Source organism: Geotrypetes seraphini, chromosome 10, assembly GCF_902459505.1.
Source record: "Geotrypetes seraphini chromosome 10, aGeoSer1.1, whole genome shotgun sequence".
NCBI classification, from domain to species: Eukaryota; Metazoa; Chordata; class Amphibia; order Gymnophiona; family Dermophiidae; genus Geotrypetes; species Geotrypetes seraphini.
In genome coordinates this window covers 124,452,124-124,471,036 of record NC_047093.1, presented here as the reverse complement: position 1 = coordinate 124,471,036, position 18,913 = coordinate 124,452,124, and the positions used below count along the sequence as shown (strand labels likewise).

The following is an 18,913-nucleotide window of genomic DNA, read 5'->3' as shown; positions in this document are numbered from 1 at the left end:
TTTCTTAAATATAAAAATTATCATATATAATAATGATTATTATAATAGTAATAATAATTACACAGTGCCAATCTTTCTCAACTATTTACAAACTACAATCGCCCAAGAATAATGGCACAATCCATTTCAATCAACACTAGGTTGCTATGATAAGTTCATTATCTCTGCCGTTTGGGAATGCTGCCATTCTCTGTGCCAATCACTGCTGGTACTTTTTCATTCAGAACATGCAGGAATACGTCATAGACCATTAATTAATCTTTGCCAGTGGCACCTATTTTGTACAGAGAGGAAATATGAGTTGGAAAATTCTACGTCTGCCAATCAACTTGACTGATTTGATCTTTTCCAGCATGCCTCTCCCTTTCATATAAAGAAAAATGTGCTTGCAACAAAGGTTCATATAGTTATGTAGGCAGGATGAGAGAAGAATAGGAGTCATTAACCACAGTCCTTTTCTGATTCCTTTACAGAACTCACAAGAATATAATTCAATTGTGGGCAACTCTGTAGCTTAAATAGCTTGCACTAACTAAGGGAGTGTTTTTCAAATGGCCTTAGTGCAGACATGGGGACAAATTTTCCCTGTTCCCGTGGGATCTCTTTATCCCTGTCCCATCTCCCCAAGCTAAACTAAACCTTAGGTTTGTATACCGCGCCATCTCCACAAGCGAAGAACTCACCACGGTTTACAGGGTTAGGTTGAAAAGGAGCTACAATGAAGGATTATAGGAAAGGAGCTAGGAAGATAAAGAGGGACAGGGAACCAAACAGCGGGAAGTGTTAGATTTTTGAAAAGAGCCAAGTTTTCAGGTGTTTGCGGAAGGATTGGAGGGAACTTGAAACTCTGAGCGGGGATGTGAGGTTATTCCAGAGTTCTGTGGTTCTAAAGGGGAGGGATGTTCCTAATTTTCCTATGTGGGATATACCTTTTGTAGAGGGGAATGATAGTTTCAGTTTTTGGGAGGATCTAGTGGAATTAGGGTTAGAGGAGTTCCAGAAGAGAGGGATAACGGGAGGGAGGATGCCATGTAGGATCTTGAAAGCTAAACAGGCACATTTAAAGAGGACTCTGGAGTGAACTGGGAGCCAGTGAAGTTTGGACAGGAGTGGGGAGACGTGGTCGAACTTGCCTTTAGTGAAAATAAGCTTGGTCGCGGCGTTCTGGATTAGCTGAAGTCTATGGAGGTTTTTTTTTAGTTAGGCTTAAATAGATGGAGTTGCAATAATCCAGTCTAGAGAGGATGGTGGATTGAACAAGGACCGTGAACAAGCTCCGTCCCTGTTTCATTCCTGCAAGCTCTATCCTCATCCGCACAAGCCTCAAACACTTTAAAATCATAAGTGTTCCAGGCTTGTGCAGTTAAGGCAGAACTTGCGAGAACTTGAAGGGGATATTGAGAACCCACAGGGATGGGGCCAAATTTGTCCCTGTGTAATAATCTAGGATTTTTATGGGTCTTTCCTGCGCACTACGGCCATTTTTATCAATAGTCATGTGCTAATGTTGCTATTAGCACATGGCCATTTTTAAAAAGTAATGCATGAGAGCATAAGAATAGGCTTACTGGGTCGGACCAATGGTCCATCAAGCCCAGTAGCCTATTCTTACGGTGGCCAATCCAGGTCCCTAGTACCTGGTCAAAACCCAAGGTGTAGCATCATTCCATGCCATCGATCCAGGGCAAGCAGTGGCTTCCCCCATGTCTTTCTCAATTACAGACTGAACTATGATCTTTTCCTCCAGGAAACTGCCCAAACCTCACCTCTACCCATTTTGTAGGTGGTAAGGACTCATGCATTATTCCTATGCTAACCATTTACGACAGGAATGCCCAGTCTTTACCACCAGACATGTCTCCTCCCAAAAAAGATAAATATTTTTTTAGCATCGTTAGCATGCGCTGATTTGACAGTTACGGCAGGATGCTTGAGCACATCTCGTAGTGGACCATTTTAATGCTGTGTTAAGTGCATGTTAGTACCTAATACAGCTTAGTAAATAGGCCCATAAAAGAGGTTAATGAGTACAGATAATTTTATCAAAGGTCCTGAGAATTAAAACAACCCCTCCTTTCATGAAGCTGCGTTAGCGTTTTTTATCATCGGCCGTGGTGGGAAAATTTCTGACGCTCATAGGAATTCTATAATTTACGGAGTCATTTTAGTTTTAAGAGATTGCTTAAAACAAAGCTTTTTGTCGATGCATATCTGTGAATTGTTCCTAGGATTTTAGTTTACATCTAACTATGATGATAGTGAAGGATAATACCAAGGAGTTTTTAGGTTCCACTTCTTGAGTTGCTTTGAATTACTGTACAATGCTTTGTTATCTTGGAAACCGCTGAGACTCCAGGCAGTATATAAATTTTAAAAATTAAATAAATAAATTTTAAGGATCTCATAACTTGTTTTTCTTCACTAACAAATGCAAAGTATTTATTATCTGGACCACCAAATATATAGGGCCTACCTACCCATTGGGAGGGAGTGGCCAGGCAGTGAGATGCTGCAGTGTGGACAACGAGGGAGGGAGGAGAAAAGAGGCATTGGTTTTTTTTGGGTTTTTTTTGGGGGGGGCAAGAGGGGGCGTGGGAATAAAAAATACTTATGCAGGCCCTAGCCTAACATTCAGCTAGGACACGCATAACTCTTATGTGGGCCTGGCTAAATATTGGCTGGATCTGCATAAGCTTCAGGCAGTTAGACCACCCAGAATTATGCCACAATATTCAGTGCCAGCGCCCAGACATGGCCCAGCACTAAATACTGGGGCATAATTTAGTTGGTGCCAATTAGTGCATTAAACAAAAACCCCACAATGATCATTGCTGGCTGAATATCTGTAGGATTCCTTTTATTGAAAAAATATCTTGACCTTCAAGCTACCATCTACTTCCCCTTTCCTGTACTGAGTTTGAGTAGAGTGGCAGAAACCAGCAGTAAAACCAAACCAATCAAAGAAATAGAATGAGGATGGGGGCTGCCCCAGAGGTCACTAGGGACCACCATTGGTCTTGGGCCTTGCATTGAAGAACACTGTGCTAGAGATTGAAACAGAGAATATGATAGCAAATAAAAGTGGCAATCCCTACTTGATGTACAGTATAGCTTTATTCTTGATTCTTCCAAATTAAATCTATTTCGTGTTTTTCCATGTTTTGAAAAAAAAAAAAAAAGGCAGTTCATTTGCATGGTTTTAATTAGACACACCAATTTTGTTGATTGCTATACAGACAGCATACACAGCAAGGCTAAATTTATAACACTGTACCTCCAAGAGTTGCACACAATAGGAAGTGGGTTCCATACTTCTTGATAAGGTTCTCTGTGATCTGTTGCAGGGATGGTCTGCGGCCAAGAAGTCTTATGTTGCGAAAGAATTCAGGGGCCAGAGGCAAGGGAGAGCCAAGAAAATCTCTTCTTTCAATGGCTAAGTTATTTACCTTCCAGCGACCAAACTCTCTACAAAGCAAAAAAAAACAATGCACATCACAATACGACAGAGACATTTAAAATATTTCAAAGATATCAATACACAAACTAATCTTTTTTTTTTCAGAGACTGAGAAGAGGTAGAACTAAGAGGTCATGAAGTGAAGAGCAAGTTGGGAGACTTAGGATCAATGTCGGGAAAATTTTTTTTTTCACAGAAAAGATTTATGTTTATGGTGACCTTTATTTGATATACTGCCTTTCATCCAGAGATATCAAAGCAGGTTACAATACATTGAACAGTAAGCAGGTAGTTTGTGGATGCCTGGAATGCCCTTATGTGAGATGTTGTGACAGAATTTAAGAATACATGAGATAAATACAGAGGAACTTGATCTAGACAAATGATAGAATCCAATTAAATGGCCTCATAATTGGATTAAGCTTTGACAGCAGCTTCAGTGATTAGGAATTATGACCAATGCCAGCCAAACATCTACAGCAGGGGTCCCAGAAATGGGAAAAGCAGATCAGAATTAAGGCTGGGATAGACTTCTACAGTCTGTGCACTAAAATTGGCAGGGAAAAGGACATAGTTGTGGAGGGCCGTTTTCGATATGACATCTAAATCTGAGTTTATACATTTTACGGACCATGCACAGAAATCCAGTAGCAAACGTGACCATTTTCAAAAGAAGAAAATGTCCATCTTTTTGTTTCAAAAATGGCTATTTCTCAGTTGTGTTTGTCTTCAGTGCATCTAATTTTTTGAACCATTTTTTGGAAAAAAAAAAAAAAAAAAGGATCCAAAATAAAATTGCATAAAACAAGACATTGGGACGTAGGAGGGGGCCAGTATTTTTACTAGAGTGGCCACACAAGCACATCCCTTGTTGTTTTCAAATCCAGGCTCAAGACCCACTTCGAGGTTGTTGTCAATTCCTAATCCCCATTTGCTATTAGGCATTCATGCCTGATAAACTTCCTTGTCCTAACCCATACTCGCTATAAGACATTCATGCCTATTGAACTTCTCAACACCCTACTTATCATGTTTGTCTGTTAAATAGATTGTAAACTCTTCTGACCAGGGACCATGTCTTGACTGGGGCACTGCATAGAACTTCACCAAAAATGTCCCAGGCACACATCTTACCATAACCCCCTTATATTGTATGGTAAGCCCTGCAAAACCTATCCAAAACCAGCTGGACCCAACTGTACACCCAAGGCAATAGCCCTTAAGCCTGCAGGTGTCACCTATATGTAGGTACAGTGGGAATAGAGTACGGTTTGAAGACTCACATACTCCATAACTGTGGTAGATAGAGTGGAGTAATGGCCAGAGTCTCAATATCTATAGTTCACTACATCGCCCACCAGGCTGCTCTAGTAGGGATGGCCTTAACCTCCGAAGTGGTCATACAGTTAGCTATGTACGATTTCATTCATATCTTTGGGGGTGGGAGGGGTCATTGACCCCTGGGGGAGTAAGGTGGGGGTCATGTCTTCATCCCTCCAGTGTTCGTCTAGTGAGTTTAGGCACCTGGTTGGCACTTATTCATCATGAAAACAGGTCTAGCCTTAAATGTCCAAATTGTGCTCTGGACGTATTCTACAATATTCCATTATTGCAACAACCAAAAATAAATTCAAATTATAAACCCACCCTTGCCCCGCCCAAACCTCCAACATGCCCTCTTGAGATTTAGATGCACTGCAGACAAAACAGCATACAAATTCATTGACAAAATGGGTTTTGAAAATTGGGATTTGAAAGGTGTGGTAGAAAAATATCCATCTGCCCCATTTCAGACATTTTTCTGTTTTGAAAATAAGCCCCTACGTATGCCAACATTAAATCATGAAAAGTGGAACCTATGCAGATTGTCAGATTCAACTCTAGCAATAGTGCAAGTCGACATTTACTACTACTTATCATTTCTACAGCACTGCTAGACATACACAGTGCTGTACATTAGAACAGTCAAGACATGGTCCCTGGTCAGAAGAGTTTACAATCTATTTAACAGACAAACATGATAAGTAGGGTGTTGAGAAGTTCAACAGGCATGAATGCCTAATAGCAAATGGGGATTAGGAATTGACAACAACCTCGAAGTAGGTCTTCAGCCTGGATTTGAAAACAACAAGGGAAGGAGCTTGACATAATGATTCAGGTAGTGTGTTCCAGGCGTAGGGCTCAAGAAGAACGGAGTCTGGAGTTGGCATTAGTGGAAAAGGGTACTGATAGGAGAGACTTACTTGATGACCAGAGTTCTCGGGGAGGAGTATTGGGGGCTATAAGAGAGGAGAGATATTGAGGAGTTGCAGATGGAATGCATTTGCAAGTCCAGCAAGAGGAGTTTGAATTGTATGCAGCAATGGATAGGGAGTCAATGAAGTGAGTTGAGGAGAGAGGTAATATGGGTATATCAACTCTGGCGGAATATAAGTTGCGCAGCAGAATTTTGGATGGATTGAAGGAGAGAGAGGTGATTACAAGGAAGACGTGAGACATAAGTTGGCGAGAGGTAATAAGGATGTGGACTGCTCGGGGGGGAGGGGGTTCCGTTAAACATGATTGTATGGAAAATCTGAATGAGTGTAGATGCATTTTAAAAGAAAACATCAGAATACAAAGTTCCCCAGCCAGTTCACATAAGCTTATGAAGATCTTTGAATTAGCAGTTAAATTTGATTATATCGTGTGTAGCAATTAAACAAACTAAAAGCAAGGTTTATAATAATAATAACAGCAACCTACTGAAAAGAACGTATAGAAGAAATGCCCAGAGCAAGTAAATTGCCTCAATCTTCTGTCTTCAAAATATTGGAAGAATGCAAGCTTAAGGCCCTACCTCCTAATGCAATAAGGCCGAAGGAAGCACAGTCCGGGCTTTTGTTCGTTAAATCCGAAGTCTGGATAATCGAGGGTTTATTGTAGTTACCTTTGCCAAGTTTCACAAGAAGCTCCAAATCTGAGTTGCTTTAGGTTCAATATGGGAATTTTGCTTTTTCACTGGGGGCAGAAGGACAATTTAGGTTGCGTTCATGATCTCCTAATGATTTTCGAAAGTTGACACTATTTGATCTGAATGATTTGATTCCTTCAAGCACCATCTTGGCCAAGTGTTCTACAGGCAGTTAAGTATAATTCTGAAAGCCAGAGTTTCTCAAAATCAAATAATTGGGATGGAATTGATTCACAGAGTGGTCTAAATATATCAATATTCATTCTTTGGAAGAAAGACAGGAAAGAGTGTGTGGGACAGTCATTAAAGCTACTGCCTCAGCACTCTAAGGTTGTGGGTTCAAATCCCATGCTGCTCCTTGTGACCTGGGCAAGTCACTTAATCCTCCCATTGCCTCAGCTACATTAGAGAGATTGTAAGCCTGCTGGGACAGACAAGAAAAAATGCTTGAGGCCCTGAATAAATATAATCGTGTAAACCGTTCTGAGCTCCCTGGGCAGAACAGTATAGAAAATTGAACAAATAAATAAATATCTCATTTGCTTAAAAGCTTTACACTTTGTATAGATAGATGTATGTTTGAAGACTCATCACAGCTGTGTTTCAGCAAAAACAATGCCTGCATCAGGAGACCAATCTCAGTGGATGTAATCAAATCAGAATAATATGACAGAACAAACACTGGCTGCTGCCGTGTTTCCCTGAAAATAACAGGCTCTTATATTAATTTTAGGACTAAAAAGCGCACTAGGTCTTATTTTTGGGATATGTACATGATCATCTCTCCCAGTTCTTCCTCTTTCCTTTCTCTCCCCCACATGTGCAGCATATTTCCTCCCCTCCCTCCCATCCCTTGTGCAGCAGGACCCTTGCCCAGCTTCTATCCTACTCTCCCTCCCTTCCCTCATGCAGCAGGACCCTTGCCCAGCTTCTATCCTACTCTCCCTCCCTTCCCTCATGCAGCAGAACCCTTGCCCAGCTTCTATCCTACTCTCCCTCCCTTCCCTCATGCAGCAGGACCCTTGCCCAGCTTCTATCCTACTCACCCTCCCTTCCCTCATGCAGCAGGACCCTTGCCCAGCTTCTATCCTACTCTCCCTCCCTTCCCTCATGCAGCGGGACCCTTGCCCAGCTTCTATCCTACTCTCCCTCCCTTCTCTCATGCAGCGGGACACTTGCCCAGCTTCCCTTCCCTCCAATCCCTTGTGCAGCAAGACCCTTGAGCGAGCACCTCCCACGCACACCTGCCACTCAGCCGAATCCCCATCCTTCCCTCTCTCCCATTATAACCTGGCCATGAGCCCTACATACCTCCCTAAGCAGCATTTGTCCGGCAGCACTCTAACAGGCTGCTTCGGCCTTGTCTCTCTGTGAACTCTGCTGCCTTACTGATGACATCATCAGTAACGCGGCAGATTTCACGGGCGGACAAGGTCGAAGCAGCCTGTTAGAGTGCTGCCGGACAAATGCTGCTGAGGGAGGTATGTAGGGCTCACTCGCGGTCAGCGGGGTTCGGATGGGAGGGAGGGAAGGATGGGGGTTCGGCTGCGTGGTGGGTGTGGGTGCTTGGGGTGGAGTGGGGTGCGCTCTCAATAGTTCTGCTGCACAAGAGGTGGGAGGGAGGGAGGGGAAACTGCCAGCGAATCCTGGGACTAGGGCTTATTTGGGGGGGTAGCAAAAATGAGAACAAACAAGCCACAAACATGAACTTATTGATGGTACTTTTTTTTAAAAGAAGGAAAAAGGATCTCAGAAATCCAAACCATAGACTACTTGACTGTCTATTGGTAATCAATGGGTTGTGATCTCTTTCATTGATCCTTAAAAAAAACAAAACCCTTCAATTTTGTCTTACATATATACATATATATATATATATATATATATAATTATTTTTCAATTTCTAATTTCAATCTCTTTTAAAAGAGAAATTTTTCTTTGTGATATAATGGGTGCACCAGCTTATGCCTGTCATAACCTAGCTGTTGAACCTAAGTTTTAGTGCATCAAAGGGAGTAGAGGATTAGTTTAGCGCAGGGATCTCAAAGTCCCTCCTTGAGGGCCGCAATCCAGTTGGGTTTTCAGGATTTCCCCAATGAATAGGCATTGAAAGCAGTGCATGCACATAGATCTCATGCATATTAACTGGGGAAATCCTGAAAACCCGACTGGATTGCGGGACTTTGAGATCCCTGGTTTAGCGGCTAGTACAATGAGCTAAGATCCTGGGGAATTGGGTCTGAGTCCTACTGCAGCTCCTTAGATTCTGGACAAGTCACTTAACCCCTCCAGTTCCCTAGGTAGGGACAGAGAAATTACTTGCATATAATATATGTAAACTGTGTTGATCGTACCACAGAAAGGCAATATATCAACCCCAATAGCCTTATCCCTTTGTGCTACCATTCTGTAATAAGTTAGGCGCCTTAATACCGTCATAGAATTAGGGTTAAGTGCCTCTTTGTTTCACCACCGCTTTATAGAGTTGCTCCAAGAAAATATCTGCCATACCTGAATGTAACTGCTGGGAAAGGCAGGATCCGAATCCAATTTACGCCGCGTGAAAACAGATGGCTTTGCTTCATATGCCCTTTTAAAAATATTTTCTTGATTGTAATAACATCACCTTATTCTAAAGATATTCAATTGAGCTTGTGTACTTTATTTCCCATTAATGATTTATACCGCGTCGGTGTTGTTATCATGCCGTGATTATGTCGACCTGAGCGAACCAGCTGTTATATTATAATAATAATGTATGAAGAGTAAGCAAGCCTGTCTATGGTGAAGCAGTGACTGCCAATAATTGAATTTTCTTGCCTGCTCTATCCTATGAAGGCAGCTGTGGTCAGTTATTTCCCTTGGCAATTCAAACGTTAGAGGCTGCTACAGCAGAGGGTATTTTGAATCCACACGCCATGCCTTGATGGCTCTTTCTCTAAAGCAATATCAGTCACTTTCTGTATTATTGCAACTTGCTCTCAACGTCTAATGAAACAGGGAGGAAAAGACAATAAGAAATATGAGGTCAAGAGTAGAGACAGAGGGTAAATTAAAGGTCAGACAAATTTCAGCCTGCTTTGAGTTTAACATTTTTGCAATTTCTTCAAATTATTGCAGGGAGGGGGAGAAGAGCGGCAAGGGCTGGGGTAAGTGAGGAAGAGATTCATGAGAATTTAAGTGAAAGGAGTAATTATATAAAGTATTACTTTCTAGGGATCTGCCTGCATAGACATGTCAAATTTTTTTTTTTCTAAATTTACCCTCTTGTACAAATATATGCTACGACACGAAGGCACCTCCTTGCACATGATTGTGATAGAGGCATGTTCAGGGGAGGAGTGTGGGTTGAATGATGGTGAAGTCAAGTACGCGCTTAGGTTATAGAATACACACGTATTGGCATACTTCAGTTGCAGTGGCATAGTAAGAGGGGGTGGGGGTGCTGGCACCCCTCCTCCTCTGTCCCTACCTCTTCCCACTCCTCCCCTCACCACGTATGTGCCCCTCCCCCTTCTCATTCTCCATCCGTCTAGTTGCTCACCGCCGCATGCAACAACTTTAACGTGTTCCTTGCGACCGCATCATCTCTGCCACCGACGTCACTTCCGGGCGTTGCGCATAGGGGGCGCAGAGATGAGGCCGAGAGAGGGGTGCCACCACTGCGGATGCCTCTCGCCCTTGTTACGCCACTGTGTGTTTATAAAAATTATCTCAAAATAGGTGCCTATTTAGCTTCCCTGAGAAGCGTGCTTACCGCAGGTTAAAAAAACACTGTCCCTCAGGGATTGGCACACACCTTCCATGCTGTCTGCGGGTAGACAATAGGCAGGTTCTACATGCTAAACAATTAAGGCTAGATTCACTAAGCCCACCGATCAACTTCCGACCACTTAGCAACCCCTGTATGACCCTACTGCCCTCCGAACCGATTCATTAACCTCTGACCCGATCGTCCTCCGATCCGCGCCTGCAAACGAGGGGGAACGGCATTCAAATGCAGGCGGGAAGCGATTCACTAAAATAAAAAAGCAACACCAACTGGGCTGGCCGATCCAAAAATAAGCGACCACTGAGGACCAGTTGCTTAGGTCCTTTCCAACTGCCCTGCCTTCTGCTGCCCTGCTCTCAGGCCCGAATCTCCTGCCCTTCCATGCACTACGAGCCCGTGGTTTTAACCCACAGGTTTAAAGCGGGTTAAAACCGCGGGCTCGCGAAGAAAAAGTAACAAAAAAGGTTGCTACTCTTAAGCATGTGCAGACCATCCACAGGTGGTCTGTGCATGTGTCGGGATCACTAGAGAGCTATCCCGACAGGGGGTGTGATTCCGATCGCCCTCATTTGCATGAGGGCGATTTGTGAATCAGGCCCCCGAACAGGGATCGGATCCGATCCGTGCCCCTTGTGAATCTAGCTCTTACTGCAGGATTAGCCTGTTGAGCCCTTACCACTTCCCAAGTGCTCAAGCTCTAATGGGGAAATTAGCATGTGGCCAAAATGGGGCTATTTTACTACCATGCTAAAAGTGGCCTCAACATGTGGCACTGGGGATAGCGCTGGTCACTTTTTAGCGCAGTTTAGTGAAAGGGCTCCTGGGTGACCTGTTACATGTCCTGTGAACCTCTTGAATTAGGGAACTTGCTGGAACTATGAGGAAGTTTTGCTGATTTGAAGGGTTCACTTCACATTTTTAGAAAAAGTTTGCTATACACAATTTCGTACCGTTTCACTCTGTTTCAACAATTGTTTTTAAAACTAGAATGTCTATAGCTAAGAAATATTAATTGAAAACAAAACGACTCATAAAAATATGTTACATCAAGTTTTTTCTAATCAAGAAATTAAAAGCATGGATTCACATGGATCTAATAAAACTTTTTCTTACATGTACTTTATTTGGACTTGGTGAACAACTTTTCAGTGGTGGTTCAAGACAAGTCGCATTCAGGTATTTCCCTGTCTCTGGAGGGCTTCAAGTGTCTTAAAATTTTGATAAAACGCAAATCAAGACTTCTAAGCATTTTACATACCCACTAAACAATACTTGACAAACATAAAAACAATAGGAAAGTTGGGAGAACTATAAATTAAAAGTAAAGAAAACGAAGCTAGAGAATAAGGATTATTGCACAACTCTGGCTTACAATATAATTAGCAAAAAACAAATGATCATTTTTTGCATGAATTTCTGAGCACCAAAAATGCCTTTTATTCAGTAGTCGATATTTAAAGAGTATCTAGCACCACCTACAGGGCAATTCTATAACTGGGTTCCAGCAGTTGTGAGGAGCCAAATTGACACATACGTGTATCTGTGCAATTGTACTACTTGGTTTTCTATAAGGTAGATAAAGTCCTGATTCTATAAATGATGCCTAGATCAACGTGCCTACCCATTCTAGACATCCAACTTAACTATTTAAAAAGCTTAATCAGTACCGATAACAAGCAATTAGCACTTTAGAATTGGTTTAAATAAAAAATGAATTGGTTGGTAGGTGACTAACTCAGTAGCCAAGGTGCCTACCAGAAAGTAGGTGTAGTTAGGGGGCAGATCATGGGCAGGATCGTGGACGTGCTTTGAGAAGATACATTCCAAACAAAAATTTATAATCAGAATTGATGATGAAGTTGATTGAAGAAAGAAACCAGATTATACCTTTTTTAGATATATTCTGAATGTCTACTATTAAATCTTTGTCCACTTCCATCTGTGAAGGAGGTCTGTATATCACACCAATGTAAATATATTCACCATTCCCTCTTTCCTCTTCCTTGCCCTGCAGATCCTGCAATTGTGTGGATTTAATATGATCTTTTACATATAATGATACTCCCCCTCTTTTTCTTCCTACCCTGTCTTTCCTGAACAGATTATAGCTCGGTATAACTACATCCCAATCATGGTTCTCTGTAAACCACGTCTCTGTAATCACCACTATATCCAACTCATCTTCTTCCATCACAGCTTCTAGATCCAGAATCTTGTTTCCAATACTTTGAGCATTAGTATATACTGCTTTCCAGACATTGCCCTCTTTTCCCATTCATGTAAAGGTATTCAGTGATTTACTTACCTGAGAGCTTATACTCACCTGGGGGCTTTTATCATCCTGCCCCATCACTTCTAGTTTAAAGCCCTCTTCAGTAGATTAGCTAGACTATTGCCGAAGACACTTCTTCCCTTGTTTGATAGATGCACACCAACCCTACTCAGCAGCTCTTGGAAAATCATCCCATGGTCCAGGTAGCCAAAATGCTCTTGACAACACCATCCACATAGCCATGCATTCACCTCTAGGATCTCAACAGGGAGGATGGATGAGAATACCACCTGTACACCTGACTGCTTCACCTTCTCTCCTAGAGCCACAAAGTCACTTCTGATAAGTTCACAGGGATACCTGGCAGTATTGTTAGTGTCAACATGGTTGAGCAGCATCGGATATTAGTCATCAGTTTGATGATTATTGGCAAGATCTCCATAACACTTGGATTTTGGCACCATGCAGACAGCATACCTCTCGTGACATCATGTCTGGTCTGCAGATGGATGCTTTTGTACTCCTCAGTAGGGAATCACCAACTACCAATAATTTTTTTTAGAAACTTTGATGTCCTATTCTCTACTTCCACTACACCTCTTTGTTTATGCTAAAATGGCTCTTTAGATGCTGCAGAGTAGCAAAATGCCCTAACAGTGACCCTACAGTTTTGATAGGCAAACAGTGAGGTTAAAAAGGCAGTAAAATAAAAATACTCTACCTTACTTAACATATTTAACTGGCCAACCAATGGGGGTGCGAAGAAGCAAAGTACCATACCACTGAACAAGCAGGTTTCGAGAAGTAATCAATTAGGCATGGAGAAGAAATAAAAAGCATGCCCCACCAGTGACAGACCTCACCGTTCAAATAATGTGCACTGCTTACTGGAGTTGGTATGGATTAAGGCACGAGAACTGGTCCGGGGTGGAAATTGGGAAGCAGTGACTAGAGAGTCTGTTGACAGGATTTCTGCATCCGCAGCCTTTTGTTTGTCCACTTCTAGTCATCATGGAGTCGATTTTGTCTGCTGTAGAATCAATCCCTTTATAAGGGTTGATCCTCTTTTGTGTTGGTCTCTTTAAATACCATGACTGAGTTTCAAGAGTTTAATACTGAGTTGCTTATTCAAGCCTTTAGAATGGCTGACTTGGCATCTTCTGTTATCAAATTAAAGATTATCCAAGCAGCTGCTCTCAGGATAGATAATTATTCTGAAGAAAGATTGATAACTTGTAAAATTAGAATAGGACTCTACATTTAAAACTGCTTAATTTTTCTCATGGATTTGGTCCAAAGATGCCTTAAAGAAGTACTGAAATATCCTGAGAATGGGTATCCTCTTGTGCAAATAATCTTTTATCTGTCCGTAAGGCAACAGTTTCCTCCTGTTTTACAAAGGCATGCTAGAATATAATGGAAGCGTTACCATTTAGCATGAGCTAAATCGGCTAGTGCATCTTAGTAAAAGGATCCTTTAGTTAATTAAGTCACACATGTAAATACTATAACTACTCGCCCAAATGCGTACCTAAATTTGAACACTGTTTATGGAATTCGGTGATACGTGCATATAAGCCTGAATTCAAAAACGGTGCCAGCCATGTGTCAATCGTGCATAGGCACCATTAACACAATTGTGGCTACTGAAAAACTTAGGCGCCAGTAATACAGGCCAGCGTTTTAAAGACCTACAATACCGGTCTCTAAATTTGACAGAGATTCGCACCTAGTGGCGTCTAAAGCCATCTCTGCCCCCAACCACGCTTACATTGACCTTAGGAATCGCTAGGCACCATGCTTAGATGTGATGAGTCCAGGGCCAACGAGGGTAGGTGTCTCTCTGCGCCTACTTTTTTAAAATATCTTTTTAATTGGTTTTAAATGGTGCTGTCAATTACCACGGCAATTAAAACCATTTAAAGCAATTAAGTTAGGCAGAGGTAGAGCACCTACCACCACCTAACTTCCAGCACTGTTTGTAGAATTTGGGCCATAGTGCGTGCTCTCGGTGCACTATTTGCACAGACTGTTTTCTAACAGAACGTGCATGCTCATCTATTGGGAAGGAACACAAGTTATGGACGCAATTCTGCAAATGGTACGGCACGCCAAAAACTGTGTGCTAAGTACTATTCTATATATAGTTCTCTAAGTTGGCTCAAGCTTATAGAATAACACTTAAGGGGAAATTCTAAAACCAACGTCTACACTTAGGCGCTGGAAGACGCCCTACCGGCACCTAATTAAAGAGCACCATTAGACACATCAAAAAATGGCAAAGTTGAAGCGCTTACCATCACCTAAATAAAAGGCACTGGAATCGTGCTTTAGGCTGCCAAATGCCAAAGAAGTTGTGGTCAATGCCAGAAGTGGCATTAGGCGACCTAAATTGCCTATGTAGGCATGATTCACATAACGATAGGCGCCGGAAAATCCTGGCCTACATTTCTGATCATGTCTCCCCTCTCCCTACGTTCCTCGAGAGTGTAGAGCTGCAACTTGTTCAGTCTCTCCTCGTACGAAGAGAGACTGAACAAATTGCAGCTCTACACTCTCGAGGAACGTAGGGAGAGGGGAGACATGATCGAAACATTTAAGTACCTCACGGGACGTGTTGAAGTGGAAGATGATATTTTCTTTCTCAAGGGACCCTCGGCCACAAGAGGGCACCCGCTCAAACTCAGGGGCGGAAAATTTAATGGCGACACCAGAAAGTATTTCTTCACAGAGAGAGTGGTTGATCATTGGAACAAGCTTCCAGTGCAGGTGATCGAGGCAGACAGCGTGCCAGACTTTAAGAATAAATGGGATATCCATGTGGGATCCCTACGAGGGTCAAGATAAGGAATTTGGGTCATTAGGGCATAGACAGGGGGTGGGTAAGCAGAGTGGGCAGACTTGATGGGCTGTAGCTCTTTTCTGCCATCATCTTCTATCAATGCATGATTGACACTTTCAAGGTAGCCACCGATATCGGAGCTGCTTACAGAATCCAGATATCAGTGCTGAGATCTGTGCCCAGTTTTGGGCGTGAAGATATACACCAAATACTCATGTGCAAATCCTAGAAACTGCCCTGACCCTCCCATGGCAACTCCCCCACTCCCTTTCAGATCCACATAAATTTACATGCACATCTTTATAGAATAGAGAGACTATAAAGATCCACATTTAAATTCCAATTATTAATAATAATAAATTTATTCTTTTATACCGCCATTACCTAAAGTTCTAGGCGGTTTATTGTCAATTAGTGTCATTAACTTTTGTAGATTTTGAAGGAGTAAACAACTGATTTGTCTTGACCTATTCAACTCCATTCAAGATGTTATAGACCTCTGTCGTATTCCCTCAAAACATCTCTTCTCCAAGGTGAAGAGCCCTAGTCTCTTAAGCCTTTCCTCATATGAGAGGAGCTCTATTCCCTTAATCATTTGGGTTGCCTTATTTGAACCTTTTCTAATTCAGCTAGATCTTTTTTGAAATATGGCAACCAGAACCAGACGTAATAATCATAAAACATCACATTAAAAGATGTTTCTTGTGAATTTCAAGTATTTAATTAATAAATCGTCATATTTCAAATCTATCATAAAGGAGCTTTTATGTCTTGGAAAAACTACAGCAATGGCCCCTTTGAACCTTGAACAAAAAGATAATTATACTCCAGAGTGTCAGGGAGTTTTCTTGTTAGGAAAGTCTTGAAAGCTGAGACTATGAAACATTACTTTGCAACCACCAAGTTCCTTTATAAAAGGAAGAGAAAATGTTCAGAGCATGACCTACCCAAGAAGGGCATCTTCAAATTTGCTTCTAATGTTACTTAGAGAAAAGAAAACCAAACAAACATTACCGAACCTGTCCAGAAAATATATACTGTTAAATTGTTGTTGTTGTTTTTCTAAAATTGAGTGCCCTTTAATTTCAAGAGTAATTATTATTTCATCCCCACCCCATCTTCCTGATATATTCAACTCTGATTTATATATAGAGCATAACAACATTCTGCACACTAAAAAAGATCTGTAAAGAGATTTAAAACCAGAAAAAACAAGGGCAAGATGCCTAAACACGGTCGCTAAGACCGTGCGAGTCACTGTTGGCTGATTTTTAGGCTGATTGTTCCAACACGTTTCCATGCAAATGATTTGCACAGAGGTTCACCATAATCCCATCCCACCAGTTGCTCTTCAACACATGCAAAGAGCCGGATTGGGGAAGCCCCAAAGCAACCTCCTGCCACTCAGCTGTTGGGGCTTTTTTCTTCCTTTTTTTTTTTTTTTATTGCACAGATGTTAATATCTGCCCCATTAAAAAAAAGAAAAAAATCCCCTACCCCAATGACAGCAATCCCCCCCCGCCAAATAACCCCTGGTATAATACATTGGCTGAAGGGATACCCACTCCCTCCTGCCGCTGCAAACCAACACCCCCCACACTTACTCCTGCCCTGCAATGACCCCCCCAAACTAATACCACCCCTTTTCTTCCCCAAAGATCAGCAGGAGGAATGCCCACTCCCTCCTGCTACTGTGAACCAACCCCCCCCCCATACACACACACACTGACCCCTCCCTCCCCTTCATTGCTCCCCTTCCGAAAAAATAAATAAATTGGCAGGGGGGACGCCCACTCCCTCCTGCCACCAGATGCCCCCCAGTTCCCTCCAAACCACCCCCACACCCCCTGAACCTCCCCCATACCTTCAAAATAGATGACAGCAGGAGGGATGTAGAGTCCCTCCTGATTTCCAGGCTTGCTATTCCAAAACGGCAGGTCTTTCCCTTCCGGTGCATCCTAGGAGGTGGCTAAGGCCCTGATTAGTTCAGACACCTAAGGCCCCTCTCCTGGTTTAACAATCTTGTTAATAATTGTGGTATATTAAATAAAGCAACTGACTTGTCAGCAGTCCTTTGTCCACATCTATGCGACTAAAGGGTGATCAGTATATTATGTATGTAACTAACATGTTAACCACATAGTTCTATGTGGTATATAAATTTTTAAATAAAATAATTATAAGTTCAGCTTTTTAAGCGGGCATAGGAGTAAAAGTCTCTTCTTGTTTGTTTTCATCCAGCTCTAAGGGAACAGTCAGTGTTGCAGTCAGCATTTCCTCTCACTTTCTCGTGCCCTGCCCTTTTTGTTTCGGAGAGCTTTTTCCTGGTCTCCATCTCTGCTCCCTTCCCCCCTTTCCTAGGCTAATAGACTATGATTTGTTCTTGTGAGGAGTTGTCCTGTAGGGGGAATGTAACCCATTTCTTGGTGCGATTCTGCAGGGGAAGTACAGTGGAACCTCGGTTTGCGAGTGCTTTGCAAGACGAACAAAACACTCAGCAAACTTTTGCCTCGCAAACGAGAGCCAGAAGGCCTTGAGCATGCGCAGATGCTCAAGGTCCAGCCCAGGCAAGAGGCGGGAGCTCGCATTCACCCTTACAACGAGCAGAAGGGTTAAGGACTGTGCTTGGGAGGAAGGGCGGGCGGATGCCGCTTTCAGCACGGGGGTGCTTTGCGGTTCTCGCAGGGGGGCATTCGCAGGGGGGGAGGGTTGCAATGCCAGTTCAGGGGGGTGCGATACCGGTTAGAGCGGGGGGAAGGGGTGATGGAGCAGCACCGGTAGCCTCGGAGGGGGGGGGGGTTGGTGGAACGTAGAACAAATTGTTCAAGTTTCCATTATGTTCTATGGGGAAAGTTGCTTTGATTTGTTTTGGTTTAAGAGCATGCTTCTGAAACAAATTATGCTCTTAAACCAAGGTACCACTGTAGTAGGTTTCTATAAACCCCATCACAAGGAGCTACTCAGGAAATCCACACTATGGTGATATGGGACCATGCAACTGCTGCAGTCCATGACGTTTCTGAGGCATCTGCTTGGAGTGGAGTTAAGGGAAGTGGCACTGGACCTTGTTCATGAGTGCAATCAAGGCCAGAATTAGCCTGGATTTGGTACCTCCAAGGCAGGGGATAGGAATAGAGCCCACTACTCAAATAAACTATGGAAGACAGGGTGGATGTAGTGCTGGGGGCCAAGGTGCTGTAGCACAGAGGATCACTTTCAGTAAATTATGTCAGTTCATGGTAGGCTTCCCAGTGGTGTCCCTTCTTTACGGCCAGTATAGCACAGTTCTGTCAGTTCTGACCAGAGTTCACACTTGGAATGTTACAGCACAAAACAATAATTATACATCTGATGCTCTTGGAATCAACAACCCAAGTGTGGAATTGATTAAAGAAGCTCCATGTATATCTGAGACCACCATTTGGCCCCTAACACAGGTAATATGCTGTACCATTTGTCTTCATAGATTACAATTAATTCAGAATACTGCTGCGAAGCTGATCTTTAGAAAACGTAAATTCAACTATGTGACCCCTTTGCTTCAGAGTCATCATTGGCTCCCGGTTTATTTTAGAATTCAATTTAAATGCGCTTGTATTTCTTTTAAAATTTACATG

At 42.5% G+C, this 18,913-nt stretch overlaps 1 protein-coding gene across 5 annotated transcripts in view; it reads right to left on the bottom strand.

Moving 5' to 3' along the window:
• BRINP3 (BMP/retinoic acid inducible neural specific 3) overlaps positions 1 to 18,913 on the bottom strand; it is a 223,977-nt gene that overhangs the window by 87,993 nt on the left and 117,071 nt on the right. For 4 of the 5 annotated variants that reach the window (XM_033962459.1, XM_033962460.1, XM_033962458.1 and 1 more), the window contains one exon: positions 3,275 to 3,465. The exons of the other annotated variant lie outside the window; for it this stretch is intronic. In XM_033962459.1, the coding sequence (XP_033818350.1) occupies positions 3,275 to 3,465 (191 nt within the window). The remainder of the gene's footprint in view (positions 1 to 3,274; positions 3,466 to 18,913) is intronic. 5 annotated transcript variants of the gene reach the window in all.